The sequence below is a fragment of the Sitodiplosis mosellana genome, unplaced genomic scaffold (genome assembly GCF_009176505.1).
Source record: "Sitodiplosis mosellana isolate CC-2019 unplaced genomic scaffold, AAFC_SMos_1.0 Smas_scaffold_6226, whole genome shotgun sequence".
Taxonomy (NCBI): Eukaryota; Metazoa; Arthropoda; class Insecta; order Diptera; family Cecidomyiidae; genus Sitodiplosis; species Sitodiplosis mosellana.
In genome coordinates this window covers 10,587,293-10,614,956 of record NW_022601467.1, presented here as the reverse complement: position 1 = coordinate 10,614,956, position 27,664 = coordinate 10,587,293, and the positions used below count along the sequence as shown (strand labels likewise).

At 37.7% G+C, this 27,664-nt stretch overlaps 5 protein-coding genes across 6 annotated transcripts; 3 read left to right on the top strand and 2 right to left on the bottom strand.

The window, feature by feature from the left end:
* The first annotated feature begins 352 nt into the window (after window positions 1-352).
* LOC129579428 (uncharacterized) lies at window positions 353-15,662 on the top strand. Its single transcript, XM_055469510.1, has 22 exons — window positions 353-580; window positions 3,358-3,405; window positions 4,331-4,491; window positions 4,611-4,910; window positions 5,039-5,200; window positions 5,306-5,546; window positions 5,715-5,833; window positions 6,578-7,687; window positions 8,212-8,490; window positions 8,786-8,935; window positions 9,038-9,191; window positions 9,615-9,772; window positions 9,872-9,995; window positions 10,575-11,960; window positions 13,362-13,433; window positions 13,560-13,672; window positions 13,757-14,026; window positions 14,112-14,316; window positions 14,384-14,529; window positions 14,612-14,723; window positions 14,944-15,041; window positions 15,139-15,662. The coding sequence occupies exons 1-22, from the start codon at window positions 523-525 to the stop codon at window positions 15,322-15,324; spliced, it is 5,652 nt and encodes a 1,883-aa protein (XP_055325485.1). The 5' UTR covers window positions 353-522; the 3' UTR covers window positions 15,325-15,662.
* A 393-nt stretch (window positions 15,663-16,055) lies between these two features.
* Window positions 16,056-19,880, top strand: LOC129577887 (E3 ubiquitin-protein ligase ZNF598). Its single transcript, XM_055465665.1, has 10 exons — window positions 16,056-16,366; window positions 16,470-16,650; window positions 16,787-16,845; window positions 16,922-17,067; window positions 17,144-17,243; window positions 17,321-17,532; window positions 17,629-17,741; window positions 17,837-19,131; window positions 19,201-19,395; window positions 19,484-19,880. Exons 2-10 carry the CDS (start codon window positions 16,473-16,475, stop codon window positions 19,676-19,678), a joined length of 2,493 nt encoding a protein of 830 aa, XP_055321640.1. The 5' UTR covers window positions 16,056-16,366; window positions 16,470-16,472; the 3' UTR covers window positions 19,679-19,880.
* On the bottom strand, window positions 19,866-22,084 carry LOC129577888 (nedd8-activating enzyme E1 catalytic subunit). The gene is made up of 4 exons (XM_055465666.1): window positions 21,324-22,084; window positions 20,905-21,234; window positions 20,352-20,821; window positions 19,866-20,277 (listed from the first exon to the last, which is right to left on the bottom strand). Exons 1-4 carry the CDS (start codon window positions 21,659-21,661, stop codon window positions 20,081-20,083), a joined length of 1,335 nt encoding a protein of 444 aa, XP_055321641.1. The 5' UTR covers window positions 21,662-22,084; the 3' UTR covers window positions 19,866-20,080.
* Window positions 22,085-22,146: 62 nt separating this feature from the next.
* LOC129577884 (kinesin-like protein KIF18A) lies at window positions 22,147-27,535 on the top strand. 2 transcript variants are annotated; one of them, XM_055465663.1, is made up of 8 exons: window positions 22,147-22,452; window positions 22,744-23,419; window positions 23,508-23,871; window positions 24,051-24,441; window positions 25,773-25,913; window positions 25,995-26,514; window positions 26,572-26,769; window positions 26,914-27,535. In XM_055465663.1, exons 2-8 carry the CDS (start codon window positions 22,756-22,758, stop codon window positions 27,006-27,008), a joined length of 2,373 nt encoding a protein of 790 aa, XP_055321638.1. In that variant the 5' UTR covers window positions 22,147-22,452; window positions 22,744-22,755; the 3' UTR covers window positions 27,009-27,535. The 2 variants fall into 2 exon arrangements, with proteins under 2 accessions (XP_055321638.1, XP_055321637.1); XM_055465662.1 differs by having other exon boundaries at window positions 25,995-26,769.
* On the bottom strand, window positions 24,462-25,508 carry LOC129577885 (ribosome-recycling factor, mitochondrial). The gene has a single exon (XM_055465664.1). It carries the CDS (start codon window positions 25,395-25,397, stop codon window positions 24,606-24,608), a length of 792 nt encoding a protein of 263 aa, XP_055321639.1. The 5' UTR covers window positions 25,398-25,508; the 3' UTR covers window positions 24,462-24,605.
* Window positions 27,536-27,664: the final 129 nt, after the last annotated feature.

Below are 27,664 nucleotides of genomic sequence, written 5' to 3'. Positions count from 1 at the left end.
CTGTGATTTTTCCCATAATTTTACCAATAAAATTCAATCCGCTCCGAGTTGTATCTCCATGAATCATCATTACGTATTATCCATTTTGAAATCGAACAGACTTGATCAAATCTGTTGTGACCATTCGATAGCAGATATCATTCATCGTTTATCCACCATATCGTGAATATCGTGTTAACCATAAAAATTGTTTTGCTTTTTTATTCTTTGGTTTTTGTGTTCGGTTTCGTTCGTTCGTCAAATTAAATTCCCTCGATTAAACAATTGTTGAATGCACATCATTGTTGAATAATAACACGTAATACGAAAAATTAGTGAATATTTTTTTTTTATTTCTGTTTTATACTCCACAGAATTCAATAAATTTAATCAAATAAAATCGTGATAAAAAAAACGAGTTTTCTATTCGGAACAAGAAAAATGTTTGAAATATTGTAAATATTTGTAAATTGTTTGTGAACGAATCATCAAAGAATAACGTTATATTCCACATAAATTAGTAAATAGTTTCCTTTTGACAAAATGCCGATTCGACGCCGAAAATTTCATGGTTTGTATTTTCATTCATCTGCGCCACGAGGTAAGTGAAATGTTAATTCATACAACACAATTTTCTATTGCTGTTGAACGTGGCACAAACACACACCGTGATTGTTGGTTGGTTAGGCAAGCAGGCGGATGGGCGGTTGGCAAGTTTTGGGTTTGCCAGTTGCGCGGATCGAATCGAGCACTTGGATGAACCAATTGCGCTTTCATTTTTCCCGAAACTTTGAAAATTCCCAGTCAAAATGAACACGATGACGCTTTGTTATTCACACGTGAAAATCGGAGAGGGTGGAAATATGCACGATGCAGTGAACAGTCATGTGAAAATAAACAAAGTGTTTTCACGTCAACTTTAAACGGTTTCCTTTGTGAACAGTCCATCATGATTAGGCATATTACAACAATTGGCTGCTATTGTTGATTCTTCTTTTTTCCCCTGTCGATTTCTTAGCTCCATTCAACATTTCACACACAAACACACGAGCCAGTATTCGACTGAGAACATTATTGAATATTAAACACCTGTTTTTTTTCTTTCGTGTGCAAAATGATGCAAATATAGTTTGCGTGTCATATTTGATTTCACTTAGGTTTTTTGAACCGTTCACTTTTTTTTCCATTCACTTGAAACACCATTTCAAAATTGTGAAATTCTTCGACTGAAAATGTTCATCACGGGAAAATATCTGTTCATACGTGTAGATTCACGGGTAACGAATATCCGTAAATAGTCTCCTGGCCAAATCGATTTTCTGTTTATCGATTCGGATTTGTTTATCATCGATTCGGATCTCTGTTTTCATTTCGAAAAAGTCAATAGATTCCCTTCCAGATTGTGTCAGCATTTTGGAATGAATATGGCAATGGAAATTACCCAAATTGCGATGAAAATCTTTCGAAGAAAATCATTCCAAATGCAATGACAACGTCCATACAGTTTAATATTCCCACATTGCTCAAATGAACTTAGTACGAAAAGACATGATAATCTCATGCAATGTAACCACCCATTTGAGTAAGTTAGTCAATCAATTTATTATGTGACAGTACAAGTATTGCGTACATGGATTCACTTAAAAAAAAATTGACATTTCCATAAACACCATTGAATGTGATCCAGTTTCGGTGTTTGAAAATAGATCAAAATGAAAAAACGAATACATGCAAGAGACATGATTAAAGTCGAACAGAGAGCAATAAACGGAATCACAGGGTGGTCAAGGGGCAATGTCTTCGGAAAAACAATTAAAATATTGAACGGATACTATTCTTAGTCTTTTTTCTATTTTTTTTTCTTTTTGTTCTGACCGATTTCAGTTGTAATTAGCTGACAACACCCAAATCGTTATACTTTATGATTTCAACGCAGTCCATTAAAGTCAGTACAGTATTCATAAATTAATCGTTTTTAGAGGGGATTTTGTTCAAACAAGTTTCGATATTTTCTAAATGCTGTCCGCTGGATTTAAAATATTTGATTGAGTCGATCTGATTGCCACGTATTTGAATTTCTGTGGCGAGGTAAACATATAGTAATTGTGATAACCAACCTCCGCATATCAAGCGCGCACACTGTGTCAGTTGTTTGATTAGTTAGTTGGTTATTTGCGTAAATTTTTCCACCCTATGGAATTTACATGTTGATAAAATGTTAATATATATCTTCTGTTATTCGAACTAAAAGCTCTCATATACACCGATGTAAATATTTTCATTTATAAATCAAGTGTTGCGTGTGTGGTTTCCTTTCCCTGCTACACACCCCGATATGTGTGTCTGTGGATGCGATGCACGTTTGATTAATTTCGAATATCGTTTCCGTTTGAAATGGAAATGAAAAAAGCGTTTCAGAAGCATTCGAAAGGTGGTAAGAGTTGGTCTATACACAGTGAAAAAGCTTTTCCCAAAAATCCATTACAAACATTCACCATATACTCTCCTATCAGAAGAGAAGTTATACTGTTGGAAGCGTAATTCAATCGGCGAGAGAGTAAACAAGTGAGAAATTAGAAGTACGACACAGCGAGTGGAATTTTTTCGGAAAATTCGAATAAAAAAGCAGCAAGTACGTGAATTGTATTTCATGTCGATTGGAGCACCATTTTCGTTTTTTTAACCACTTTCATCTGCACAACTTGGTATATGTCGTCAACATTGGACGGTAATTATTAATATATTGTGAATAACACACTCAATACAAGCAACCGACCCACCAGACCGATTGAACGAAATTGAGTTGTAAAATGCGGTCAATGTTGCAATTGTACATCGCAATAGTGATATAGCAAAGATGTGCGTCATTCAGGTGGAAAACAAAATTCAAGAATCTGGAAACGCTTCTGTATGTTTTATAGTGGTATCAATGTATCATCGGGTGGTAGCCAATATCATGCCGGATACGTTTTACATTTCTTCGAAATAAAATCACATTGTCAGGGCTATCCATTCCATAAATAATTCATAACCGATACAAAAATTATCGAACACTTGGAGCATAGACATTTTTCAGAAGTTGAAAGCTAAGCTCAAACTAGGTCGATATTTTTTTTTATTCAGAATTTTTAATCAATTTGACGTCGATTTTTTGTGTTTATTCGTCGTTTTTGTGCCACGTTAATACATGCATGCACTGTTATGGTGATGGAATGAATTCATCGCAATTAGATAGAATGAATGTTTGATTACATATATTTTAAATTCGAAATAAAATGGACAACACAAAGAAGACGTTTGGATCAACTTGGTTCCAATTTTCATAGGTTAAATCAATAATATAAACAATTGATCATTTGTGTTAAACTTTAATTTCAGTTGTGACGATGAAAGCACGCGGTCAGGACAATGAGACAACAAGAGAAGGTAATTCATTGAACTCTGCGGCTTCAATGCAGCTGATGTTCAACACTTTGCAACTACAAAGATATAATGCAATTCAAAATGAGAATTAAAAATTAAACGAAACGAAGAGTGAGAAAAAAAAGCATAAAAAGGAAACGCTTCACAACACGACAATTATGCAAACAAATATTGGTCAAAGCGTGTGCCCCATTTAATTCATCCCCAGATGATAATAATAGTGTGAATGATGATTACGTTGATTGCGACACTTGAGTAGATGTTTCGCCGGTTGATGGTCGTTTGCATGCACCAATCTTTCGGGTGAATTCGGCTTTTGATGAACTAAATTCCACTTTTGCGTGAACATGAGCCAACTGACACATGGCAAAACTGTGAACTCAGCCAAAATATGTAGGCTATGTCGTTGTTGGTTTATTTTTTTATCAAACATAGCCTGAATTTCAATTTCCGAAGAGGTCGATGTATTTTTGTAGTCCTTTCTCTCTCCTTTTCTCTCTTTCTCTCTCTCTCTCTCTCTTCGCATTTCTTTGTTGCTCATCACCGGTTGCAATGTGTTAATCATGACCTTATGACTATTTTATTAATGCCATTCGAATTCCATAAGAGTTGTCGGTTGCTGTTGTTGTGCTCGCCTTATTGCGGTGTATGACGAATGGCGATGGATTGATTGGCCGATCGATATTTTGGTTTCGTCGATTCGTGTCACCTAATCAGGTGTTTGAATGTTTTTATAAGTGTAATGTGGCACGATGGTGTCGGCGTTCACTTTCATTTTTCTTTCGATGTTGAACTGAAAATGCACCATCACCAAAGAGAGAAAGAGAGAAGGAAAATTGTCTCAATGAAATCGATACACACTCAGACACACACAAACATGTGTGATTTACTTTGTTATTTTTGATTGTCGTTCTAATAATTGTTATAGCCATTGTTATCAAGCCATCGAACATACGAATTTGGATCCATGATAAAGACATCGGCAAGTTAACACAGGTTCTATGGGAAGGTCAAGGCAATCGTCTACGCACCGAAATTTGTTCGAACAATCGCGTTAAGAAATTTTTGGACGCCGTTCCGTATGTCATGGTGAGAGCAGAAGAGCATTAATGACCTTTTCCATTTTTTTTGTTGGATTTGAAAATAGAAAATTCAATTTTTTTTTTATTGGTCTGATTCACTTTTTCTTTCGGTTGTATCGCAAACAGAATGTGATAAAACAAACGCATACCGCTGTCGTGGAAAATAATTTGGATGAACTGATTAACATAACGTCGCCACCGGTACCGAAAGGATTGCTGTCGAGCAAAGATGTGAATGGTCTAACGCCACTGCACAAAGCAGCCGGCTTGGGTCATCTGGCCATCGTCGAATACATTCTACGAATGAGCCCATCGACCGCTACCGACATCGATGCCACCGGCAAAACTCCACTGCATTGGGCTAGCACACTCGAAATTTACAATAAACTTGTCCAAGCTGGTGCTGATGAGCTTGCCTGTGATTATGTATGCTTCTTTGTTGATTATTTTATTTTATGAATAACAATTTCTAATATAATTTATTATTCACTGTATACATTTGATTTGGTTTTCTCCCCTATCACCTTGACCCCAACTGTACTCCGATAAAACAGCGAATGAAAACGGCCAACTTTTACAGAAGTAAATCAAGTGAACTGCATAAGTCATTTTTAACGGTTATACCTGAGTCACCACGAGTTCCACAGTCCGGCTTACCGCCGAACTACGATTGGGCAATGTTCGACGAAGAGCACAACTATCAACTCATCAGAAATGTATGTTGAACCCATTGACGCCATGTTATACACCTCCGATGGAAGATAGTTAATGACATTCTCATGATTAGCCGTTGGTTTAATATTTTATTCGATGTGTTGTAGAATTTTGTCCGAAAGAGTCATTCAACTTATGGCAGCTTCAATACGTTGGTTGGGAGCGACGATCGTAATCATGGTTCGGCCGAACTGATTCCCAACATGCGAGACGATGAATCCGAATCGAATGACGCTGAAATGCAAAATGAAATTGAAACGATGGACGATGGCGAACCGGAGGTAAATGGGAAGGGCGATAACGAAAACGGTGATGAAAACCACGAAACAATGGATCAAAGCGATGAACGTAAATGAATTTTAATTGTTTAATTGATTTGTCCTATATTTGTACATATACGTGTATGTTTTTGTGTGTGTAAAGAACCACGTTTATCCATATTTGAATCAATAAAAGCCTAATTCATTTATCAAATAATTGTCCCAAAAACTGTTTAAAATCCAATTGGAATTGCAGCTGAAAATGAAAACGAAGTAGCTGAACCCGAAGCAGAGCCGGACGAATCACATGACGTTGAAAATGGCAATGGCAATGGACTCGAAGAAAATGATGAATCAACGGAAAATCCTGAACAAGTAAGACTCTAAAACGATGTTCCAATCAATCGATTCGGTTCGATCCTAAAAGCGTTGATATTCGAACAATTGAAAAAAAAATGTGTGAATTTAGTTGTTGCACATGCACTTGCACCAAAGAATATTTAACTTCATATGTCACACTAGTCGCAACACATTTCACGAGAGCTGTGTTGCACTTATGGCAAAGTATACATATAAATTCCCATTGAAAAAAAGAAGAAGAAAATTTCTGTTTTGTGTGGGAATTAAGTAATCTAGATTACGAATAACTAATACTGTCTGTGCAATTCCGTGCATTCAAATTGAATGGTTCAACACAATCGTGTGTTGATTTGAAGAAATAATTTCAATTATTTACTATTTAGTTACTACTAATTAGTTTTTCATAAAGCAGAAAATAAAATCCATCCATTATCAATTCATCGCACAACCTCGTCTCATCCAGCTGGAATGTAAGTTTCTCTGTCACCATACAACAACAAAACTAAACAAAACTAAACAAAACCAAATAATTTAATTTGCTATCAAACAAGTATAAATATCACAAAAAAAAACTTTTTATCGTCAATTTTCATTCATTCTACATACATGTTTTTGGGCCGATCGTAATATTTTAGTTAAGCCAGTGTCAAGCGGTTCATTTGTACAGTCTACTAAAATATGCAACGGCTCAAAAGCGTTTATTTAAATAATTGAATCAGTCTAGTCTCGGTTTTGCTGCAAATTAAGTTTATTTTCCAGAACGATGCCGATGCCGATGCCGACGCCGACGCCGATACCGATGCCGATGCAGACAATCAAACCGAAATGGAAAATGGAGATGCACAAGAAGAAGATGAAGCTGAACCAGAGGAAAATGGTGATCACGAAGAAGCCGATTTGCAAAGCGGAGATGAGGCTGATTCACAAAATGACGAAGAGCAGCCCGAAGCTGACATCGAGAATGGGGAGGAATCAAATGAAATGCAAAACGGCGGCGACCACAATGACGAAGACCAAGAGGAAAATGGGAAAAATGAAGAATCACCCATTACGAGTGAGCATCAATCGCCTCGAGTAGATGAGCGCATAGATAGTGCTGAAAATCGCGAGATTTTAATCATCGATCACGGAGATGATCCCAATGAACAGAATATGAATGACGAGCACGAAGGTATTGAACATCAACCACACGATGCTGAGGACGATGATAATCATATAACAACCATTGAAGCATCAGAAATTGAGAATTTCAATGATATGGACGATGTGCCTGATCTAGAGTATGAAGAAGAAGTGCCAATGAATTCGAAACCAGGTATGGCAATGAGTACAAAATCGTCGGCTAAGACTCAAAACTCGGCTGCCAGTTTGCGAAGTGCACAGAGTGCGAAGAGTACAAAGAGTGCAAAAAGCGCAACGAGTGCAACGAGTGCAAAGAGTGCGAAGAGCACAGCGAGTGCAACTAGTGCAGCGAATGCAACGAGTGCAAAAAGTACGCGTTCTACGAAATCCATGACATTCGAAAATGGAAGTGAGAATGGTTCGAAGCCAGGCACTGCGGAAGTACCAAGCAAACCAAATTCAGCAGCGATCAGTACGAAAAGTGTTGCATCGGCAAAATCTCGACGCAGTAATGTGAGTAGTGCAGCAAGTCGAAAGGGGTCAGCGCAAAGTAATCAGAGTCAGAAGATTGAAGAAGGTCAGGCAGACGGTGCAGAGCCCATGGAAAGCGTTGAAGAGACGAATAAAGAAGCTGAAATCGTAGAGAATGAAACCGAAAGCGAAAATGTCGAAGGTAACGGAAACGACGATGAATATGGTGAAGTTGAAAATACAAACGAACCAGATGGAAATGATGCGACTGAAGAGGTAAGGGATTTGGTTGGACATTTTTAATCAATGAACTTAAATCCATTGTTGTCAATCACATTTGTATACTCTTAATTCTTAATCCTTAATTCTATTCTACTCAATATTTATTCTAAACTTTATGAATATTTATATATTTTTAAGTGATAACCAGCAATACAGTATCTGTAGTTTGTTTTGTAATTGTGAATTGTGTCCGCACCAACGCTATTTATCATAGAGCTGCAAACCGTTGCTATGCGTGCTGAATGTTCAGTAGGTTAATATAATTATGAAGGAAACTCGTCTCAAATTTAGAGCAATGTGTTTAGAGTTCAGAGAAAAAGGAGCTGAGTTTTTCCATAGTTGAAAATTGTTTTTCTTTTTGGATAATAACACACACATCGCATCCACTTAGCTGTTAGCCAACACTATTCGCAATGAAATTGCCTAGATCATCAATATGCTTTTAGTCAATACAGAAGAAGAAAAAAAAACACTGAATATACTGCCATATAAAACCCATCAAATCGTATTTGATTCAGGCAGAGCAACATGATAATGATACGACCGATACGAATCAAGAGGAACAAGAAGAACACCAACAACCACAAGAAGAAACTAACAATAACGAGGAAAACAAAACGGCACCTGAACCAGTCGAAAATGAAACGTCCGAAAATGCTGAAACAAACGACGAATCAAATGCAAAAGACGCCAATGATCCGGTTATGGAAATTGAGGGAATTGTTCATGGCGAAGCCGACAACAACGTCGTTCAATCCGCTAGCCGCTTCAGCGCCATCGACAATAACGACAATAAAGTATGCAAGTCGAATTTCTAAATGCTTACACATACAATATCTGCTTTTCGTATATCCATATTGGTTCGACACGATTTTTCAATCCAAAATTTTTTGCACGGAATTTGTTGTTTGCATTTCAAATGGTTTTTTTTCTGTTTCTGAATCAATTTTGGTTTTTTCTCCTTTGAGGTGTATAATAATAATAAAAGAAACGTTCGAATAAATGCATCGCAAATGATATGGCACAATTGAATGATAATCACAAAGCGTTCAAATGTTCAGTTTGCTCAATTTGTATTTTATCTATTGCTAGAATTACATGCGCGCTCAGTCGATAATTGACAAACAGGACATGGAACAACTGGCTGCGATGGTGTTGAATGGTGATGGTCAATATTTGATTGGCTCCAAATCGAGCCAGCCCGAAATTCAAGCTTTTATCGACAATGTGCCAGCGTACATGGTATTCATATCCCATTCTAAATGTTCCGATTACACATTAGCGTTGTGTTGAATTTCATGTTGATGATTTGGGTTTCCATTTTTCTCCCCCGTCCTTCATCAGAACAAAATTCGTCGCGTTCATGTTGCGGCTCGCGAAGGAAGCTTACGTGATTTACAGTCAGCGTTGGATCGACGCAAATTCGCCATTGCCAAAGATGATTGTTCACCGGGCAAGTGCACGCCCATTCATGTTGCCACCATTTTTGGCCACGCAAGTATGTGTATTCATCGCTCTTCTCTCTCACTCTCTCACTGTCCCTTCACCCGAAAACGAAGCAAAAATTCTAATGAATGCCGTGCATTTTTCATGTAATCGATTAATTCAAATAGAAAGTGAATGAAAAACAAAAAAAATATCGCTTCGTTTGTACGATCACATTTCATTGGGAAAATGGGTTTTGTGCTTCGGTGCGATGTGCTTGTCATTACTGTCCATTTCGTCGACACTGTCCATTTCAAAATTGATTACCTCAATAAACAATTGGATGCCAACAGTGCAAGGCAGGCTAATGAATTTTTGCATAAATTATTTTTCGAGTCACGTTATTAAAATTGCATTCAGTAATGGTTCAAGCCATGTACGCCATGAATGTGTTTGGTTTGAGTGTCGATGTGTATATTTCTATTTATTTACATAGGTATTTTACGGTATTTGGGTGGTCGTTTCCCTGAAACAACGTCGTCGGTTGACGAGAACGGGCGGACCGCACTGCATTATGCGGCCACTATAAAAGACAACGGACACTTTTATAATTTGTTAGTTCATTTAGGATCGAATCCGAATGCCATCGACAAGGTAACGATCGAAAAACCAATTTACTCGCATATCAAAACGCGGTGAATACACACGCTCCATTTTGGGTACGTCTCATTACGGAATTGGATTCATTTTCAGTTGGGTCATAACGCTGAATTCTATTTGGACCACGATAAAACGGATAAAATTTTATCTCATGCTGAGTTGCTGCGACAATTTGGCGTAGCTAGTTCGGCTGCGGATGGCATGCTAAATGATCAAGGTGAATTTCATTCTTTTTCTTCTTTCTTCTCTTTCTCTCTTTCTCTCTCTCTCTCTCTCTCTCTCTCTCTCTCTATCTCTTCTCTATATTTTATTTAAACCGAAATTCGATTTCTTTCAACCAAAAGAACAGTTGACTTATTGTTTTGGAATCAGACGTGAAATCCAATAAATATTGTTTGTTTTGAGTCTAACTCCTTAATGATTTAACAAAATTGACAAATAATAAATTATTTGAACACACCTGAATGCGTTTCGAACTGTGAACAGTTCATCATCAGCATCACGACTGTTTGGAAAGTGTCACTTCAGCACCAATCTGTCATCTCATCGCACGCATAAAAGTTCACTAGACAAAATCATTAAGGTGTTAGACTCAAAACAAACAATACAAAAGAACAGTTATTGATCTTTTTAATTTCTTTTGTGCATATCACACGTTTCTTTTGTGGCTTTTTGTTTTTTGCAATATTTTTGTGAATAAAAAAAAATGTGCAAAAAAATACAAATTGGACTGAAATGTAAAAAAAAAAATCAACCAACTAAAATACCTTCATGAAAAAAACAAACAAAAATATAGTACCGGATGACTTGCATAGTGCACGACGTGAAATCGACGATATCGATGTGCTGAGCACATTAGAGCGATGCTTTCGCATCATTCATGATGCATCCAAGCCAGCGGGTAACAATTCAGTGGAAAGTGTTCCGAGAAAATTACATCCGAAAAGTGTACCAGGCAGTGCAACATCTGCGTCACGTATATCGTCGAAAGCCTATTTAGCGCGGTTCTTGAAGCGCAGCATTTTCGATAAAATCAAGGCGCGCCAAACACGCATCGATCACAATTTATTCGATGTAATTTGGCCGGCAATGAAAAAGCGCAACACGCTCAGCTCGAACCCCGAATTTGAATTGAGCACGGACGGTGGAATTGTCGCACCCGATTTGGATGTGTTTGTCGTTTTCCAAGAATTCCTCGTGCCACTTATCAAAGATTTACATTGCATCGATATAAACAGTGACTTTCATCCGCATCCCGAAACGCAATACTTTCCCGCAAATAGACACAACGAGAACACTCTCAGCGAAAATGTTGACGTCGACACATCGAACGAAATAGCGGGCATAAATTTGGATAAAGGTAACAAATATGTGCGGGCCTGTGTAATCGAAGTGAGTCGTAACCTGGAACGATTCGAATTACCGTTGAATTTAACCGTTGGCCCATTGGAACAAGTCGAACGAATAATTACGGCACGATTGTTAAGCACCGATTTCTCGCGAACCATCGAAGAAAAGGAATTGGGTGTCTATTATACAATGAACGAAGTGCTCGAAAACGGATCGGAAATTCGTACAATTTTAGCGGCAAAAGGACTTTTAATTCCACTGCTGAGCAACGATGATCCATATCAAAAAGCCGAATCGATTGCAATCAACGGACGATTTTGGCCATATGGCCGTGGAGTTTTTGTGAATGCCTCTTACGATTTTGTGGCATGGATCAATTGCCAAGAACATTTACGCATTTTATGCTGTACAAACAGCAATACTTCGGCCAACATTGGTCGAACCTATGTGAAAATCGGAAAAGCCATCATGTACTTAACGGAACAAATTGAATTTCGAAATAGTTACTTTTTGGGCTATCTGGCTGCTCGGCCCAGTTTTCTTGGTACATCTTTACGCATTTATTTGACATTGGATTTGCCACATTTGATCAAAGAACCGGATAATCTGCAGCATTTATGCAATGTTCGCGGTTTACGAATGTCATTGCCACTCAATTCAACGTATATACGTGTATCGAATCTACAAGCCCTATCCGTGACTGAGTGGAAAATTTTCCAAGATTTTTGTACCGCCGTTGCCAACATTATTCAATTAGAAAAGGACCTATCGATTGATAGTAGCAATCACATAGCCAGCATGCTTATGAGCATATTTCGAAAGAAACGAAACAGTTTTGACACCGACACCAGTTAGTGCACGCGAAAATCATTTGTGAATATTCATTGAAAATCAACAACAACAAAAAACAATTCAAAGCCAAAAACAATTCGAAGCCAAAATAGTTCTGTAGAAAAACTCATTAATTGCAACTATTTGGACTAAATTCAATCGAACTTGTGCAAAAAACGAAGAAAAAATACGGACGTGAATTGACGATAGAAAAGATTTTCAGTGCCCAGAAAATGTAACGTGACAAAAAAAATGTTTTTTTTTTTTAATAAGTATCCGTTGGAAAGATTTTCGTAACGATTCGAAAAACTTAAAACTCTCGTATATAAACTCAAATCAATCACAAACATTTCCATAAGCTCAGAAAAAAAAAACGAAATTCGATCCGATCCACAACTAACGGCAAAATACTCATTACAAACAATACAGCACGAGCGCACAAAAAAAAGCAGAATCGTTTTTTTATCTATTAAAAAAAAAATATATATCGATCATCAACCTTCGGCCTTGGTCTTAGGTTAGTAATATTGCTTAAATTCTTTTTCTGGCTTTGTGCACCAAAAAATCTGTCGATAACAAACCAAAAAAAAGCAAAAAATTTATTAAAATAGAAAAAAAGACATCGCTTTTTCCATCACAAGCAAACACAATCAGTCTTCTCTATGACCCATCTATTCTGCACCACCAAATGCTTTTCAAAACCAACAAAAAATCTAAACAAAAAAGAAATCAACAATCTGAATTCTATCTCAAAAACCAATTTCTCTCGCACTTGCGTACATATTTTGCAAGGCAAAAAAAGAACAATTTTCATTTTGGAAACATGATTTGTATCGGGTTTGTCGTTCGTTCCTATGGAATATGCATTTGTGATTTTTTTTCTATTCGCTTTTTGTTGTTTCTATGTATCTCTCATGTTCAGTGTGACATTTATCAATTATGTACACTTATTATAGTCTGTGTCAGTATTTGAATCGCAAAAAAAAATCTTTCCAACAGAACAAAATGCGTTTAAAAAAATAAAATGAGCGACGAACCGTGACAGGATATGCATAAACAAAATATGACTCTGAATCCGAACAAATCCAAAATTTCCAAAATTGATGTGATTTTTGCTGGTTTGTGAAATTAAGGTGCATCCCGATTTTTGTTCAATATTTTTCCTTTTGTTCAACTAGATGACATAGTGAAAATGATTTGATAAGACAATTCTTTTTTGTAAACTCCCGAGCCATTTAGCTTGTAAACCGTTTTTTTTCTTTTGTTTGTTTGAATTTTTCCCTCCCACGCATTATGCGATGCAAATAATCCGTGTGTGTGTGTGTGCGTGTCTTTTTGGTTTGCTTTTCATTGAAGCATGGAGAAGGGATTCACTCACACGTCAATTGTATTAATTTTGCAGACAAACCAATAGAGGAGAAACAAACAGGAACACCACTATTTCAAACGGACGAAGGACGATATTTAGCCGCAAGTAAATGTCGTTCTCCATTGAAAATTGGCTAAGAAGAAATTGGCGGAAACGCAATTTGTTCGATTGGCTGAACCAAATTAAACTCACTTCATATTTCATTATACACACACACACACCCACACACAGCTTTAGGTGATCCACTGATTAAAGGACTTACAGAAGTAGCAAACAGTCGACCAGCCGATCCGGTAAAATTCTTAGCAGATTATTTGCACTGCATTGCAGACAATAAGAAAATTGTAATTTCTTGTTTTTACGCACCCTTTTGCCGACATTTTAGTATGGTTGCCGCATTGATTGACGTATTAAAATGTATTTGACAGATAAACAATCAACCGGACGTGCGAAAGGAAGATCAAGAAAAACAACAGCAGAAACAACAGGCTCAATTACAATCGAAACCACAAACTCAACAGCCACCTATTCAGAAGCAGAAGCAGCAGCAGCCGAATAATCAAGAAGAAGAGGAGATTCAACAACCAAAAGCAAGACCACCGCCGCGCAAAATGGACCTATCTCAATATGATGAGATCGATGATGAAAACATATCGGCGAGTAATGCGCCAGAACCTGCAGCAACTAGTGATGAACGAGTAAAAAAGCCTTCTGTTTCAACGTTCATTCCATCGGGAGATACACCAATTAAAACCCAATATGTTTCATTTTTTTCGATTTCAGGACGAACACGGACAGAGTGTGTTGCACTTTGCATGCGCACGTTCGCACGGACGCAACGCATTGATTCAATTGATTGAAGATTCAGGCGTTAGCATTGCCTATCGTGATGAATTATACCGAACAGCTAGAGATGTTTCAATGCAGGCCACACAGCCGGAGAACACACGTGAAATCGATAAATATGTTCTCAGTCTCGCTGCACGAGGTGATTACATTCATTTTTTGTTGATTTTTTTTCTCGTAATTCAATTATTTCGATTTTAATTGCGTAGGCGAGCTAAATGCATTTAAGCATCTAGTCGTCGAAGGCTACGATCATATTGTTGACGTTCATGATGATGAGTCGATTGTTCAGATTGCGTATGCTCGGGGATTTGAAGAACTGGGCCAATATCTGGAAGGCATACCAGCTTTCGAGGTTTGTTCATTGAAATAAAAAACACCAAAAACAGCAATAATCTCCTAAGCCACATGTAATGAATGTTCATTCTCCCACACAGACGAACCGGGAAAAATTGCATCGTTCGATAAGGTCTGGTGACATACGCGCCGTGAGACAACTTATTGAGTTACCCGAAGGGCCATTCCTCGCGAAAGCTAAAAACTATTACGGTTTGTATTTTGGAAAAACATGCATTGCGACAGTTGTTTTCATTTCGATACGGCTTATAGTACACATAGTGCTCCTACACCTTGTAGTGCACATAATAAATTAATGATCAAATATAATGACTAAATTATCGATTTCAACGGTATCGTTTGAAAATCTTCTGGCAATTAATCATCGAATGACAATTAAAACAATCAATCAACTTATGTATTTTGCTCGTAGGTCGAACGGCTTTACATATTGCCGTACTGAAGGAAAAGGAGGAAATCGTACAGTATTTGGCAACGAATATCAAGCAAACTCTACATATCGGTGATAATGTAAGCATTTGCGACATAAATATATCTAGAAATGGTCTCAATAAATATTGGATTGATTCACTTTTAATAAAACTATGAACGATTGATTGACATATAGCTTGAACGAACTGCATTGCATTACGCGATGGGCGTGAGCTCGGTGGAAACTCAAAGCAGAATTCTAATCAAGAACGGCGCTAAACGTGTGCTCAAAGATCTGAAAGGACGTCAACCGAGCTACTATTTCATGAACAAATCGGATATATCACGTTTACAAGAGGAAGAAGAAGAAGATGAATTATAAATTCAATTCAAAGACTTGTTGATTACGAAGGTCACAACACTACCACCCCACCAAATAAAAGGGAATATAAGCTTCGCATATTCATATATTGAAATACGCAATTTCTTTAGATTCGTTTCTAACAGGCAGCACAAAATTTGCACCATCCAACATATGTTCTTATTGTTCTAGTAAAAGAAAATAACGTTGTTCAATTCATTTCAATTCAGTTCCGTTCAGTTCAGTTCCACCATATTGTAGACTGCAACAAACATACATAATTAAAATGTTAATATCTTCAGCAATAGATCAATAAAGAGATTATATGGCAAATGATTATAATGCAATATAAAAATAAAGTCTCTGAATTTTAACCGTTAAATAGTTGAGCATTTTTGTATCTGTGAATTTTGATCAAATTGCGCTTAAGTACTCCGGCTGTAAGTATTTAGGTATTTCGTTCAAGGTGATCTAGACCAAAAGTAGCGAGAATTACATTGACACAATTATCTGTTGTTTTTATCGTTATTGAACCAGATTGTTGTCTATTTTTGGACGGATTGAGGGTGCTTAAAAATTCATGTGAAAATTGAATTCACACAATAGATATGTGTGTGTGTGAATGGTATGACTCGTTCCATATCATATTGCGTTGAATGTTGCAATCGGTGGTTTCGATGGAGACGACCAACTGAATCGCATCACAATGCATGACACATTCGCCTTTTGACAGATACCAATATAGCGAAATGCCAAAGTACAAGTGTTAAAAAAAAATATCAAATGTGGACAGTGTGTCAAAATGTGCTCTGTATATGTGTAACTTAGAAAAGTTTATGTTCGATACGTGAAACCTTTCGATACGAAACAGCTCGTTTCAGCGACTATTTTTTTCTTTGCCCTCTTCTCATCGTTCATTTTTCACACAGCAAAGCAAATTTTTCAAAGAAACATTTTTTCACATCAGCATTTTCTAAAAGAGTAGAGTCAATTTAAGCAGCTATCTGAATTAATTCATATAGAAATTTAGTTAAATCAAATACAATAAAAAGATAGAAAGAGGGTAAGCCAAAATCTTATCATTATCACGACCTTACGTATGCCATACAAATGCCATCGTGATTGAATGATTTTGTTTGTAATTTTGTTTGATTTGTCGGTTACAGAGAATGTCGTCATCTGATGCTAATAATTCAACGACATCCAAGTCACCATCGGAGGAGTCATCACCAATCGTTGCCGTTCATGCGAGTGAAAGTGACAAAACGTGTGTCGTTTGCTTCAAAATTGTTGATATATTTTCCATTGGTGAATGTGATCATCCCGTCTGTTATGAATGTTCAACAAGTATGCACACACAAATTGACAAAACTTGTATCAAAGTTTCCTCTATGTTTCGTGTTGTTATTTTTTCCCGATCGGAATAGCAATGTTTATATAAATTCAGTACAAAAAAGTTCTGTGTGTGTGTTTTTCGTTGCAGGAATGCGAGTTCTGTGCAAGCAAAATGAATGCCCCATTTGTCGACGGATTAATCAAAAGGTACAATATACTAATTGAATTTTAATGGCCCAAACTTTGTCTCATCGCAACTTTCACTTTTGAATTAAACAAACAGGTTATATTCACATCTGAAATTCTACCATACAAAGAACTCGACCAAAAGAATCGATCGTGCCTTTATGATAAACAATTTCGAATCTGTTTCACTGGTCAACGCGCCCAAAATGCGTTCCGTCGACTCCTCGAACACACATGCAATAAGTGAGTAAATACAAACAATGTGCTTCGTTTGAAGTGTTAGTGCTATTTCAATTGACATGCTTCGTTTATATTTTAGGTGTAATACGGGAGCATTCGATACTGCCGCCGATCTAAAAGACCATCTTCGGAAGAAACATGAACTTTTTTATTGTGATATTTGCATGCAACATTTGAAGGTAGTTTTTTTTTTCAATGCAAACATCGCAACAGGCACAATGAATCGATGTGATGCTTATGATTTTCCTTGGAACAGATTTTCTCGTTCGAACGTCGTGCGTATACGAGAGAGCAGCTGGCGATGCACAGGAGGAAAGGTGATCCAGACAATAAATCACATCGTGGCCATCCGCTGTGCGAATTCTGTGACGAACGCTATTTAGACCGAGATGAGCTGTTCCGGCACTTACGAAAAGAGCATTATTTCTGTCATTTTTGCGATGCGGACGGTTCAAATCATTTTTATGCGTAATTATCCCATTCACATTTGAAATATTTATTCAGTTGATTGTGTCGCCATGTTTACTGTGTCGTAACTGACTGCTGTTAATTTAATACGTACAGGGACCATACGGGTCTACGCGACCATTTTAACGATCAGCACTTTTTGTGTGAAGAAGGAGATTGTAAAGAAAACATTTTCTCGGCTGTTTTTCGTTCAGACATCGATCTCAAAGGTGAGCATCAATTTTAAGGCGGTCAACGTGTTAATTAAAGTCAAAATCTTCGACGATTTTAATTGATTTATTTTCCGAATTTTTGCACCATTCAGCACACAAGGCCAATGTACATGGCCAAACATCGAAGCAGGCGAGAACAATTGAATTTCAATTTAATTTAGCGCCACGCGGTCGCGCAAATCAGCATCAAGAGAATCAAGGCGCCGGCCAAACTGTACAGGAAACGTCAACTACCGCAACAACAACCACTACCAATCCAACGCGTAGAATAATCGATGCGCGAAACGAGCAAGAATTTCCGTCACTAGGAAATCCACCAATCAATATACGTCCAACAGTAACGTTAAATATGCGACCGTCGAGCAGTGGTCTTGCAAGAACGAAAGAAAATTTCCCTGCCTTAGGCGGTGGTGGTAGCGCTAGAGAGCCCTTTAAACCGCCAAGTGTAACGGCAAATGCTAGTACGCTGCTATTTAAAATGCCAGCCAAAACGGCGACCGCCAATAATGCATCGAATAAAAATGCGTCAAACAAAGCCAAATCGGCGGCACCAATTAAACCACACGATTTTCCAGCACTTAGCGTATCGTCAAGTAAACGAGCCAATCTTGAAAGTGATATGATTGAAACACCATTATCGTTCAACTTGTCGGCGGTGTCGGCAAAGCATAAAACATTGGTTCAAGCGTACGATACATCAAGTTCGGCCGCTAATATGCTAGCAAATCAAAAGATAAAAACCATTCAACGAGTGGAGACAAAACCACAAGCCGTGCAACTAGACTATGTGCCATCGATGAATTCGAAGGAAAATTTCCCGGCTCTTGGCGGTGGTGCATCGTCATCATCGTCCGCTCCGCAATGGTTGAATGGTACAAATGGCAAACAACCGCAAATGAGTAAGAAGCTCAAGGTAGCACCAGCACCAATTCTGCCAACCATCAAATTCAATGAAACCAATAAAAAAGACGTGGATTCAAATAAAAAGGCCAAATCAAGTGAACAATCAAAACCAAATCAAAATGATAAAAAGAAAGATGCGAACAAAACGGAAAATGGGAATGGTAAAAAGGCCGAAAAGGAGAAGGCAAAAAAGTCCGATGACAATGCAAAGAAAACGAAAGAAAAAAACAATAACGGAAATAAAAGCGAAAAGAAAGCGATGATTGACTCTAGCCCGGCCGAACAAAACGGGAGTGGCACCACATCGAATGGAACTGGCGTCAACTCGTATTCATCGGTTGCACATTTTACAATGCCACCACCCGGTTTCCCTGCCAAAAAGAATGAGAAGAGCACATCCGTACCGCCCGGATTTGAAAGCTTATCGAAAGATTCGAAACCCAAATCGTACATGTCACCCAAGAATGCCCTGCAACGGAATCAAGTAAGCCCGATTGATTCACCTTAACCGCACAATAAGTGACACTTGACTTTAATGGTTTTTTTTCTCCAGATTTTAGTTAGTCACTTCATGAAATCGCTGAAAGCGCCAGCAGTCGATGAATTCCGTAACTTATCAAAACTATTCCGAAGTGGGTTATGCAATGCAAGCGCCTATTATGAGCACTGTGAGGCTGTTTTGGGAGATCGCTTCGAGAGCATCTTCCCCGAACTGCTCGCTCTACTACCAGATATTAACAAACAACAGGTAAATTCTATCCATTCGATGAATCAAACTATTGAATCACACATCAAATAGAAAATGCTAAGTCTTTATTCCATTTCCCACCGGGCAGGAACTCTATCAAACCTATCTCGAGAAACACAGCCAAGCCAAATCGAACGAATTGCACAATTCGATTCAAGTGTGCGATCGATGTCGGCAAGTATTAAAACGTGGTGATTTTCCCGAGCATTTAAAACTACACAACGAAATTGAAACCGACAACAAATTAAACAAAAATTTCCCAAAATTGTCGATTAAAAAATAAAAATTTATCAAAATTGAAGAAATTATCTTGAAAAAGAAATGCGAATAAAATCAACACTTTTTTCGCATTTAAATTGTGAATTATGGATCACATCCCTGTAATTTTAAATGACTCAAACCTTGTACACAACAAAAAAGAAGAGAGAATTTCGTAAGCAAAATGAATAAATAAATTTACTTTCAACTTCTTTATTATTTCGCAATAGTTTTTTTTTATTTATATCACTTTATTTTTTCTCTCTCTACGATGTTGGATACAAAAATGTCGGTAGTTATGAATTGAATTCAAGGATTTGTGGGAGTTGTGTGTGTATGTTTGATTAATCTCCTGGGAAGTTTAATTGCAGTTCTAATCAACTTTGTTGAGTTTGGAGTGATATTGTGTATACGTTTGTTTGTGAATTCAAGCTCCGCTTGAGTATTTGATACGAATTGTGACGGAGTTTGGATTGGTTTGATCGGCAACCGTCAGCTCTTGGCCATTTTGCACGTTGAGCTCTTGGAGCGTTAGCTTCAGGTTTGGTCGGGTTCGTTCTTCGATACTTTTCACCGTTGAAATGTACAGCGTTTTGTTCTTACCATCAAGATTCATCGTTATTCCTGTACAAATGATACAATTTAAATTTCGCTTTTTCGCTTGATTTTAACTTCTTAATTAAAAAGAAAATATTTACCCGGGCTCTTCATTTGGAAGGCAGCATCATTGCACAGAAATTCAATCACTTTTTCCAATGTGACCGAATCAGCTGATTCGAATGTCACTGTCACCGGAATATTCGAGCAATTCAGACAGTCTTCCTTCTTTTCCACTTCGTAAATGTACGTGTAGATTCCGTCGATGTCGTTGAACAGCAAACAGTTGTTGTAGTATTGATAGCAGCTGGTGGCGATTTTGAAGACTTCGGTGACACAGCTTGCGGCAACAATTGCATTGGTGCTGGCAACGGCCGGAATTATGTGCTTGAGAACACCTTGAACCAAACGATATGAAAGACCAGTAATGTTAAATGTGCTGGCACGCTCTTGTGCCTTTTCATAAACCCATGACACATGCTGTGGATCATCACCATCCAATTCACTATCGAATGGATTCTCCTTTTCCCATTGAATCAATTTGACGTATTCGATGCAATGCTCTGGCAACCTTTAAAAAAAATATGAGGCAAAAATCCGTTAGTTCAATGTGAATCATTGGAAAAATACAAAAAAAAGGAAAAAACAATTCACCGTGGTGTATTGGCGATGGTACACAATGGGTATGTGATTTGTGGCGGATACAATTCCAACGTGCATTCAACGCACGCAGTGACACCGGGCAAAATGACACGAGCACTACCTTTGAATCCCTCGGTACCACCATCAATGATCGGAATGAGTGACGATTGATCGAGACTGCCGTCATCCTCATAAACCAACAACGATGTAATCATACCATTGATCCATCGGCGCGCCATCAACGAATCCAAACCGCACACCACAATATGGAATTTCCGATAGAAATCTTGATCAAAATCTTGGATTTTGCAAAAATGCGGCGTTACATTGCACGACGGTATTCTAGTTTGATTCGAATGAATTTAATGCATGGATTAAAAAATCGAAAAATATTTCTCTTCTCTGTGATTCAATACGAATTCGAAATTTACCTTTCATTGATAAATTTTGCAGCACAATTGGCCTTTGAATTGCCAACATCGTTGCGCCGAAACAAAAATTGACGATTCAAGTTTGACAGATCAATTGTATCCATGTCGATGACATGAATATCGCAAAAACCCATCAATGCCAAATCTTTGAGTAGTTCACAGCCCAATCCGCCAGCCCCGATCACCAAAATCTTACATGTTTTCATGATAAATTCAAGACCATCCAACGATGGTGTGAATTCCGGCTGGCAAAATGGACCAGAACGTTCCAACATTTTTCGAACATGTGTCCATCTACGGCCAAATTGATCGGACGACGGTGACGATGACACATCCATTTTGACTATGATTTGGAAAATATCCCTATGTACCTACTATAGAATCTAAACAAAATCTAATAATTGAAAAACGAAATTGAAAACCAATGTCTTCTAAGAATAGCACTCTTCAGTTTGTATTGTTTATCGTCGAAAAAGTTGGAATGACTAACATCAAATGTACTTTTTAAAAGCCGACACGGCAAAGTACACGAAAATCGTACTCAAGACAGTTGTTTGTGTCATATTGAGTATGATGAATGAAGAAAATGATGAAATTGCATGACTTTTGCTGTTGCAAATAAATTCAATCGTTGGAATTGAATTTCATTTGTATTTAATGAAATAATTGAAAAATCAAATAAAAAAATATTGTTTTTAATGTGGTTTTTATTCGTCAAAAATATGTTTTCTAACTTGTTTCTCCATCGTAACCGAAACGAGACTTAAACGAAGCAACAGAGTGTGTTTGTGGTTGGTAGTACTGCATGCATGCATGTGCAGGTATACATAAATGGAACGGCAGAGGCGAATGCATAGTAGAATGGTTTTCCGTTGCGATAATGCTACATCGTGTGGTGCCAACCGAAAAGTATGAAATATTCGAAAATTTAAAAAGCCATCAATAATGACTAACAAACGGTCATAGCATAGTCGCACGATAGATGCAAGCTAGCACTTACTGTTTTTGTTTGGATAAATTTCGGATGTGTTGTTTCCATAAATAAATAACGAAAATTCATTATTCAAGTGTAGCGTGTGCACGATACATGTGCGGTGAACGGAAATAATCTGGTGTTAATTATAAAAAGGTACGAAAACATTGGAGCAAAGTTGACAATTAAACATCATTAAATCGTCACTATGTTTTTTTAATGTTGTGTGAAAAATGGCATTCTATTGAGCCACACAACAACGGTTTCCCGTTATGTGATACTGTGTTTGCTTGACTGAAAAATTCAAATGTGACAATTCTTAGTTCAGTTTAAATCGTACAATTACTATGCAATGTCAAATGTCATAGAAAAAATTTCAGTTGTTGTAAAAATTTTGTAATTTTTTTTTTCCTTTCTTTTTTTTCACTCTCCATTCGACACGAACAGTAAACATAAACGATGACAAACGACAAGACGAGTCGTAATATGCAAGTGGTGCTGCGAGTGCGCCCATTCAGTCGCAGCGAAATGGAACAAAATCAACGGAACATTGTTCGCGTTGCAGACACAAACACAATCATTTTTGATCCAGACGAGGATGACGATGAGTTCTTCTTCCATGGTGCAAAACAAACGCATCGCGATATTACGAAACGTGTGAGCAAAAATTTAACGATGACATTCGATCAGGTGTTTGATAACCAGGCATCCAATCGGGATATTTACATGTTTGCAATGCGACCACTGGTATCATCCGTGATGGAAGGCTACAATTGTTCGGCATTTGTGTATGGCGCCACTGGGGCGGGCAAAACATTCACAATGCTTGGCAGTGATGACATTCCGGGCATCGCATATTTGACGATGAAAGAACTTTTCGAACAGATCAAAGCAAACAGTGAAGAGCGTAAATTCGACATTGGCATTTCATATTTGGAGGTGTACAATGAACAAGTGATGAATTTGCTAACAAAACGTGGCCCATTGAAATTGCGCGAAGATTCGAATGGTGTTACCGTCGGCGGTTTGGAATTGAAACCGATCTTCGATGCCGATGAATTGCTATCGCTACTTGCATTGGGAAATCGCAATCGCACACAGCATCCAACTGATGCCAATGCTGGTATGTGGTTTGATATTTTTCCAACCGATTTTCAGGGAATTTGAAGTCGAATCAAGTGCTAATTCATAATGTTTGGTATTGTTTACAGAGAGTAGCCGCAGCCATGCCATATTTCAAGTGCACATCCGAATGACGAACAAAGTCAGTAACCAGAAACGAACGGTCAAATTGTCGATGATCGATTTGGCTGGCAGTGAACGTGGCTCCAGTACAAAATGCATTGGTCAACGGTTCAAAGAAGGCGCCAGCATCAATAAATCATTGTTGGCACTCGGCAATTGTATCAATAAATTGGCCGATGGTTCGAAACATATTCCGTATCGAGACTCCAATATGACGCGCATATTGAAAGACAGTCTCGGTGGCAATTGTCGAACGGTGATGATTGCAAACATTTCACCATCGTCAATTACATACGAAGACACATACAACACCCTCAAATATGCCAGCAGGTGAGAAATACGATTTAATCCCATTTTCATGCTAATTCTCATCTTTCGGCTTATTGCCGGTGAAACAACCACAACAATGGCACTTGTTCACCTCATTGTCTTTGTTTTTGTTTCGGGATGCTAATTGCTTTCCTCTCTCTCTCTCTCTCTCTCTCTCTCTGTCTTATTAATCCGATTAGAGCTCAGAAAATTCGCACAACGACCATCACAAAGAATCTTTTCAAGTCGAATTTGCCGAAAGAGTATTATGTGAACAAATTGACCGATAAAACACATGAGGTGGAAGAGCTACAGAAATGCATTAAGGCACTGCAAGCCCAAATTCACGCCGATCGATGCGCCAGCATGAACAACAACCTGAATCCAGAGGAGGTGATTGCCAGGTACAAAGCTCAAGCCGAAACCTGGAAACAAAAGATCGACAAAATCTACAATGACATCCGTACCGCTCAAGAGAACTACTACATGATGTCAAGCAAAGAGAAGCTACTCAAGTTACGCACAAAATTCAAGGAAAGCACCGAAAAAAGTCGCAAAATCTTCAGCATAGACAGTGAATGCATGAAACGAGTAAGAAGAAATGAAAACCATTTGCCATTTTTTAGTTTAGTTTAATCGATTCAATTTCTTTGAAAAATCATAACAATAATTCCAACAAGTCGATAAGATATCAAATCTTACTCGACCACTGACTAACTGATTGAATGAGAAAAAAAAATTAGGTGAGTTCAGATTCAGTTGTTTAGCAGTTCATTTTGTTTCGTTTCGAAGATCTTTTCCGCTTTTGAAACGTATTCATTGGCAATTTCGGTTAGTTGACCTTGCACCGCATGATTATCATCCTCCGAAATGGTTGTGTTATTCTTCACCTTTCGAATCACTTCGTTTTGTGCAGCCTTGATTTGATCACGACCCTTGATGAACAAGGCCTTTGCATTTTTTGCTAATGTAACACGATGCTCTTTCGTCACCTTCGGCACGGGGATATAAATAGTTGTGTTTTCTTGTTGTGGATTTATGTTGAGACCGCTCTTTTGTAGCGCCTGTAGAGCAGCTTGTATGAACTGTGGAAATGCAATCATGTCGATCACAATCGTTTTCGGATTATTCCGAATGACCTGAGCAATATCCTGCAATTCGTGCTCTTCTCCATCAACTTTAACTTTGACCGTCTCAATTGATCCGGTCGTCGATCGCAGTGACAAATGCTTTATATAATCCGCTTGCAATACTTCGAGCGCCTTTTCCAATTTATTTCGATATGCATCCACATTTATAATCTCGTTCAGTTGATCTTCGGGCAATTTATATGTCGCAAATTTTACACCTTTATTGCGTGCTTTCTCCTTCTGTTTTCCTTTGGCATAGTGACGTACACTATCGTACTGAAATGTTGTTGTGGTTGCTGCGACAGCCACATTGTTTTCACTAAATTTGTACTGCTTTGGAAGGACTTTAGCTGAATTTCGAACAGCGATGCTTCTCAATGTCGGAAGCCACATTGAGATTGAACGTAGTGGCAACATGATATCGGAATTTTTCTCATGTACACAACAAATTCACAAGAATTTTGCTATTTTCGACTACATTTACTTACTGGGTATACTTTTAATATGTATAACCAAAGTGTCAAAGTCAATTGAAACGCGTTCAGCCACCTAGCGGCACGCGGATGAACCTACAGCAAGCGCCAGATTGATTTAACACATGACCAGCGGCTTATGAACAAAATTGACTCACTTTGATTTTTCTTCATTTTTTTCTACATTTTTCGTTGAATTTTTAATTTTTTTTGATTAAATTGCTTTAGTTTATACTAGCTTATCCTATCTTCTTCTAGAATTTTTGTTGAACTTTTACGGTTTCAATTTAAACCAATGATTTTTCTCTGGAATTTGCAGGACCTTGCTCGCGTTGAAGCATCGATTGGTAAATTCAGCAAACAAATCGAAGTATTCCGAATCGACAAGGATCGTTGGATGTGCCGCTTCAAGGCAAGCAAAACCCAATTGGCCGAGCTACAGATTGAGATTGCCAGTTTGGTAAGTGATTTTTGACTCGAAGAATTTTGTTTTGGTAATTTGTTGTCATCCAAATTAATATTGAACGTTTCTCGCTTTCAGAATAATCCAATCTTGGAAACCTATCTGGATCACAAAGAGGGCGAACAAAAGAATGTTGACATGCAATTGAAATCTGAGCACACGATGAAAGTCTTGCAATTCTATAATCAAGAGGCGGAAAAATCACGCAAAATCATCGAATTGAGTCATGAAATTTTGCAAGAAGCCTATTGCGTGTTGAATGGAAATATGTTGATCACCGAAGAAATGCGCGAACGATTCAATCATTTGTATAAAATTCATGATCAACGCGGTGTTAAGTTTACGGAATCGGACGAGATATTCGAAATATCCGAACAACGGAATCAAAACGATTTCCTATTCGACACCGATCCCTTGATGATGGCAAAAGATGATGATGACACAGTCGTGTACACAAACAAACGAACCAGAGACCAGTGTGGCGATGATAACGACGAGATTCCAACGAAAAAACGCGTCGTACGATCGATTTTCGATGGCCAAAACCTTGATGCGACACAAGTGTTGGGAACACACGATGACTTAAATTTGGATAATGGTAATATGAATGCAACATTTGCCATTAAACCTAAAGTCAATTCCGTGTCGATTAAAGGTGGTGCTCAAGTGCGCGCATTGAAAGAAAGCAACCCAAATGTACGCAAAGCATTCGTTGTACCGAAACCCATGACAAAAACCGTCGCCAAAGTTAAATCCACAATGATCACACCGCATCGAGAAAAGGAGAACAAACGAACGCCATTGAAGATTCGACGAAGCCCAAGAAGTGGTGCAGTCGATCCAAACAACAAATGTGAGTTTAGCTAATTGATTCGGTTGAACATTTTGTTCTTCACACACCATACTTGAAACAAGAACAATTGAATTGAGATTTACAAAAAAAAACACCCGAAATTGAAAAGATATTTAATGATTTGGTTTCTTCTATTTTTCTTAGACGGCATTCGACCGAAATTAAAGCCAAACGACATTCTGGCCAAGCGAGCAAAAGATGATGCTATCAATCGGTTCAGAACATTCCCCAAGAAATGACTACCGTAATGGCGTTGAATGTTAGTAATTCGAATTGTATAAAAAATTTTAAGCAATGTTTATCTGAACATGCATCACTTCAGTCTGCCCATAGATTTAGTGTTCGATATGTAAACTATTGTTTTTTCTAAATCATCATTGTCATTGTAAAAATATCATTAAAGAAAGATACATGGATTTATGCTTTGAATGTGTACACCAATTAATATGACGATTCAAAAGCATGATGTACGTTCACTGTTCAGTTATACAACCGAAATATTTGTCGATCAATATCTAGATTAACGAAGAAGAATAAGCATAAGTTTTTATAAAAAGAAGAAAAAAAAATTATTTAGCACGTGTGATAAGTTAGAAACAAGAATTCGATATTATCATCTTAAATTTTAGTTTTTCTCATTGAAAATTCGGTCCTAGTGAAATGAAAAAAATCTCTGCGAAAGCACGTACATTTTTTATTTAACGAAAATCTTTTGCAAATTGCCAATTTTTATCAAATATCTAATAAAACTCGACGAAGCTCACTACTTACTTGTGTTTTTTATTCTTTCAAAATAGACGAAACTAAAGCCAACAATTTATTTTTTTAATTGAAATTTAATTTCCAAAATTGCTTCAAGAATTTGGAAATTCAAGTATTACTTGCGGCAAACGGC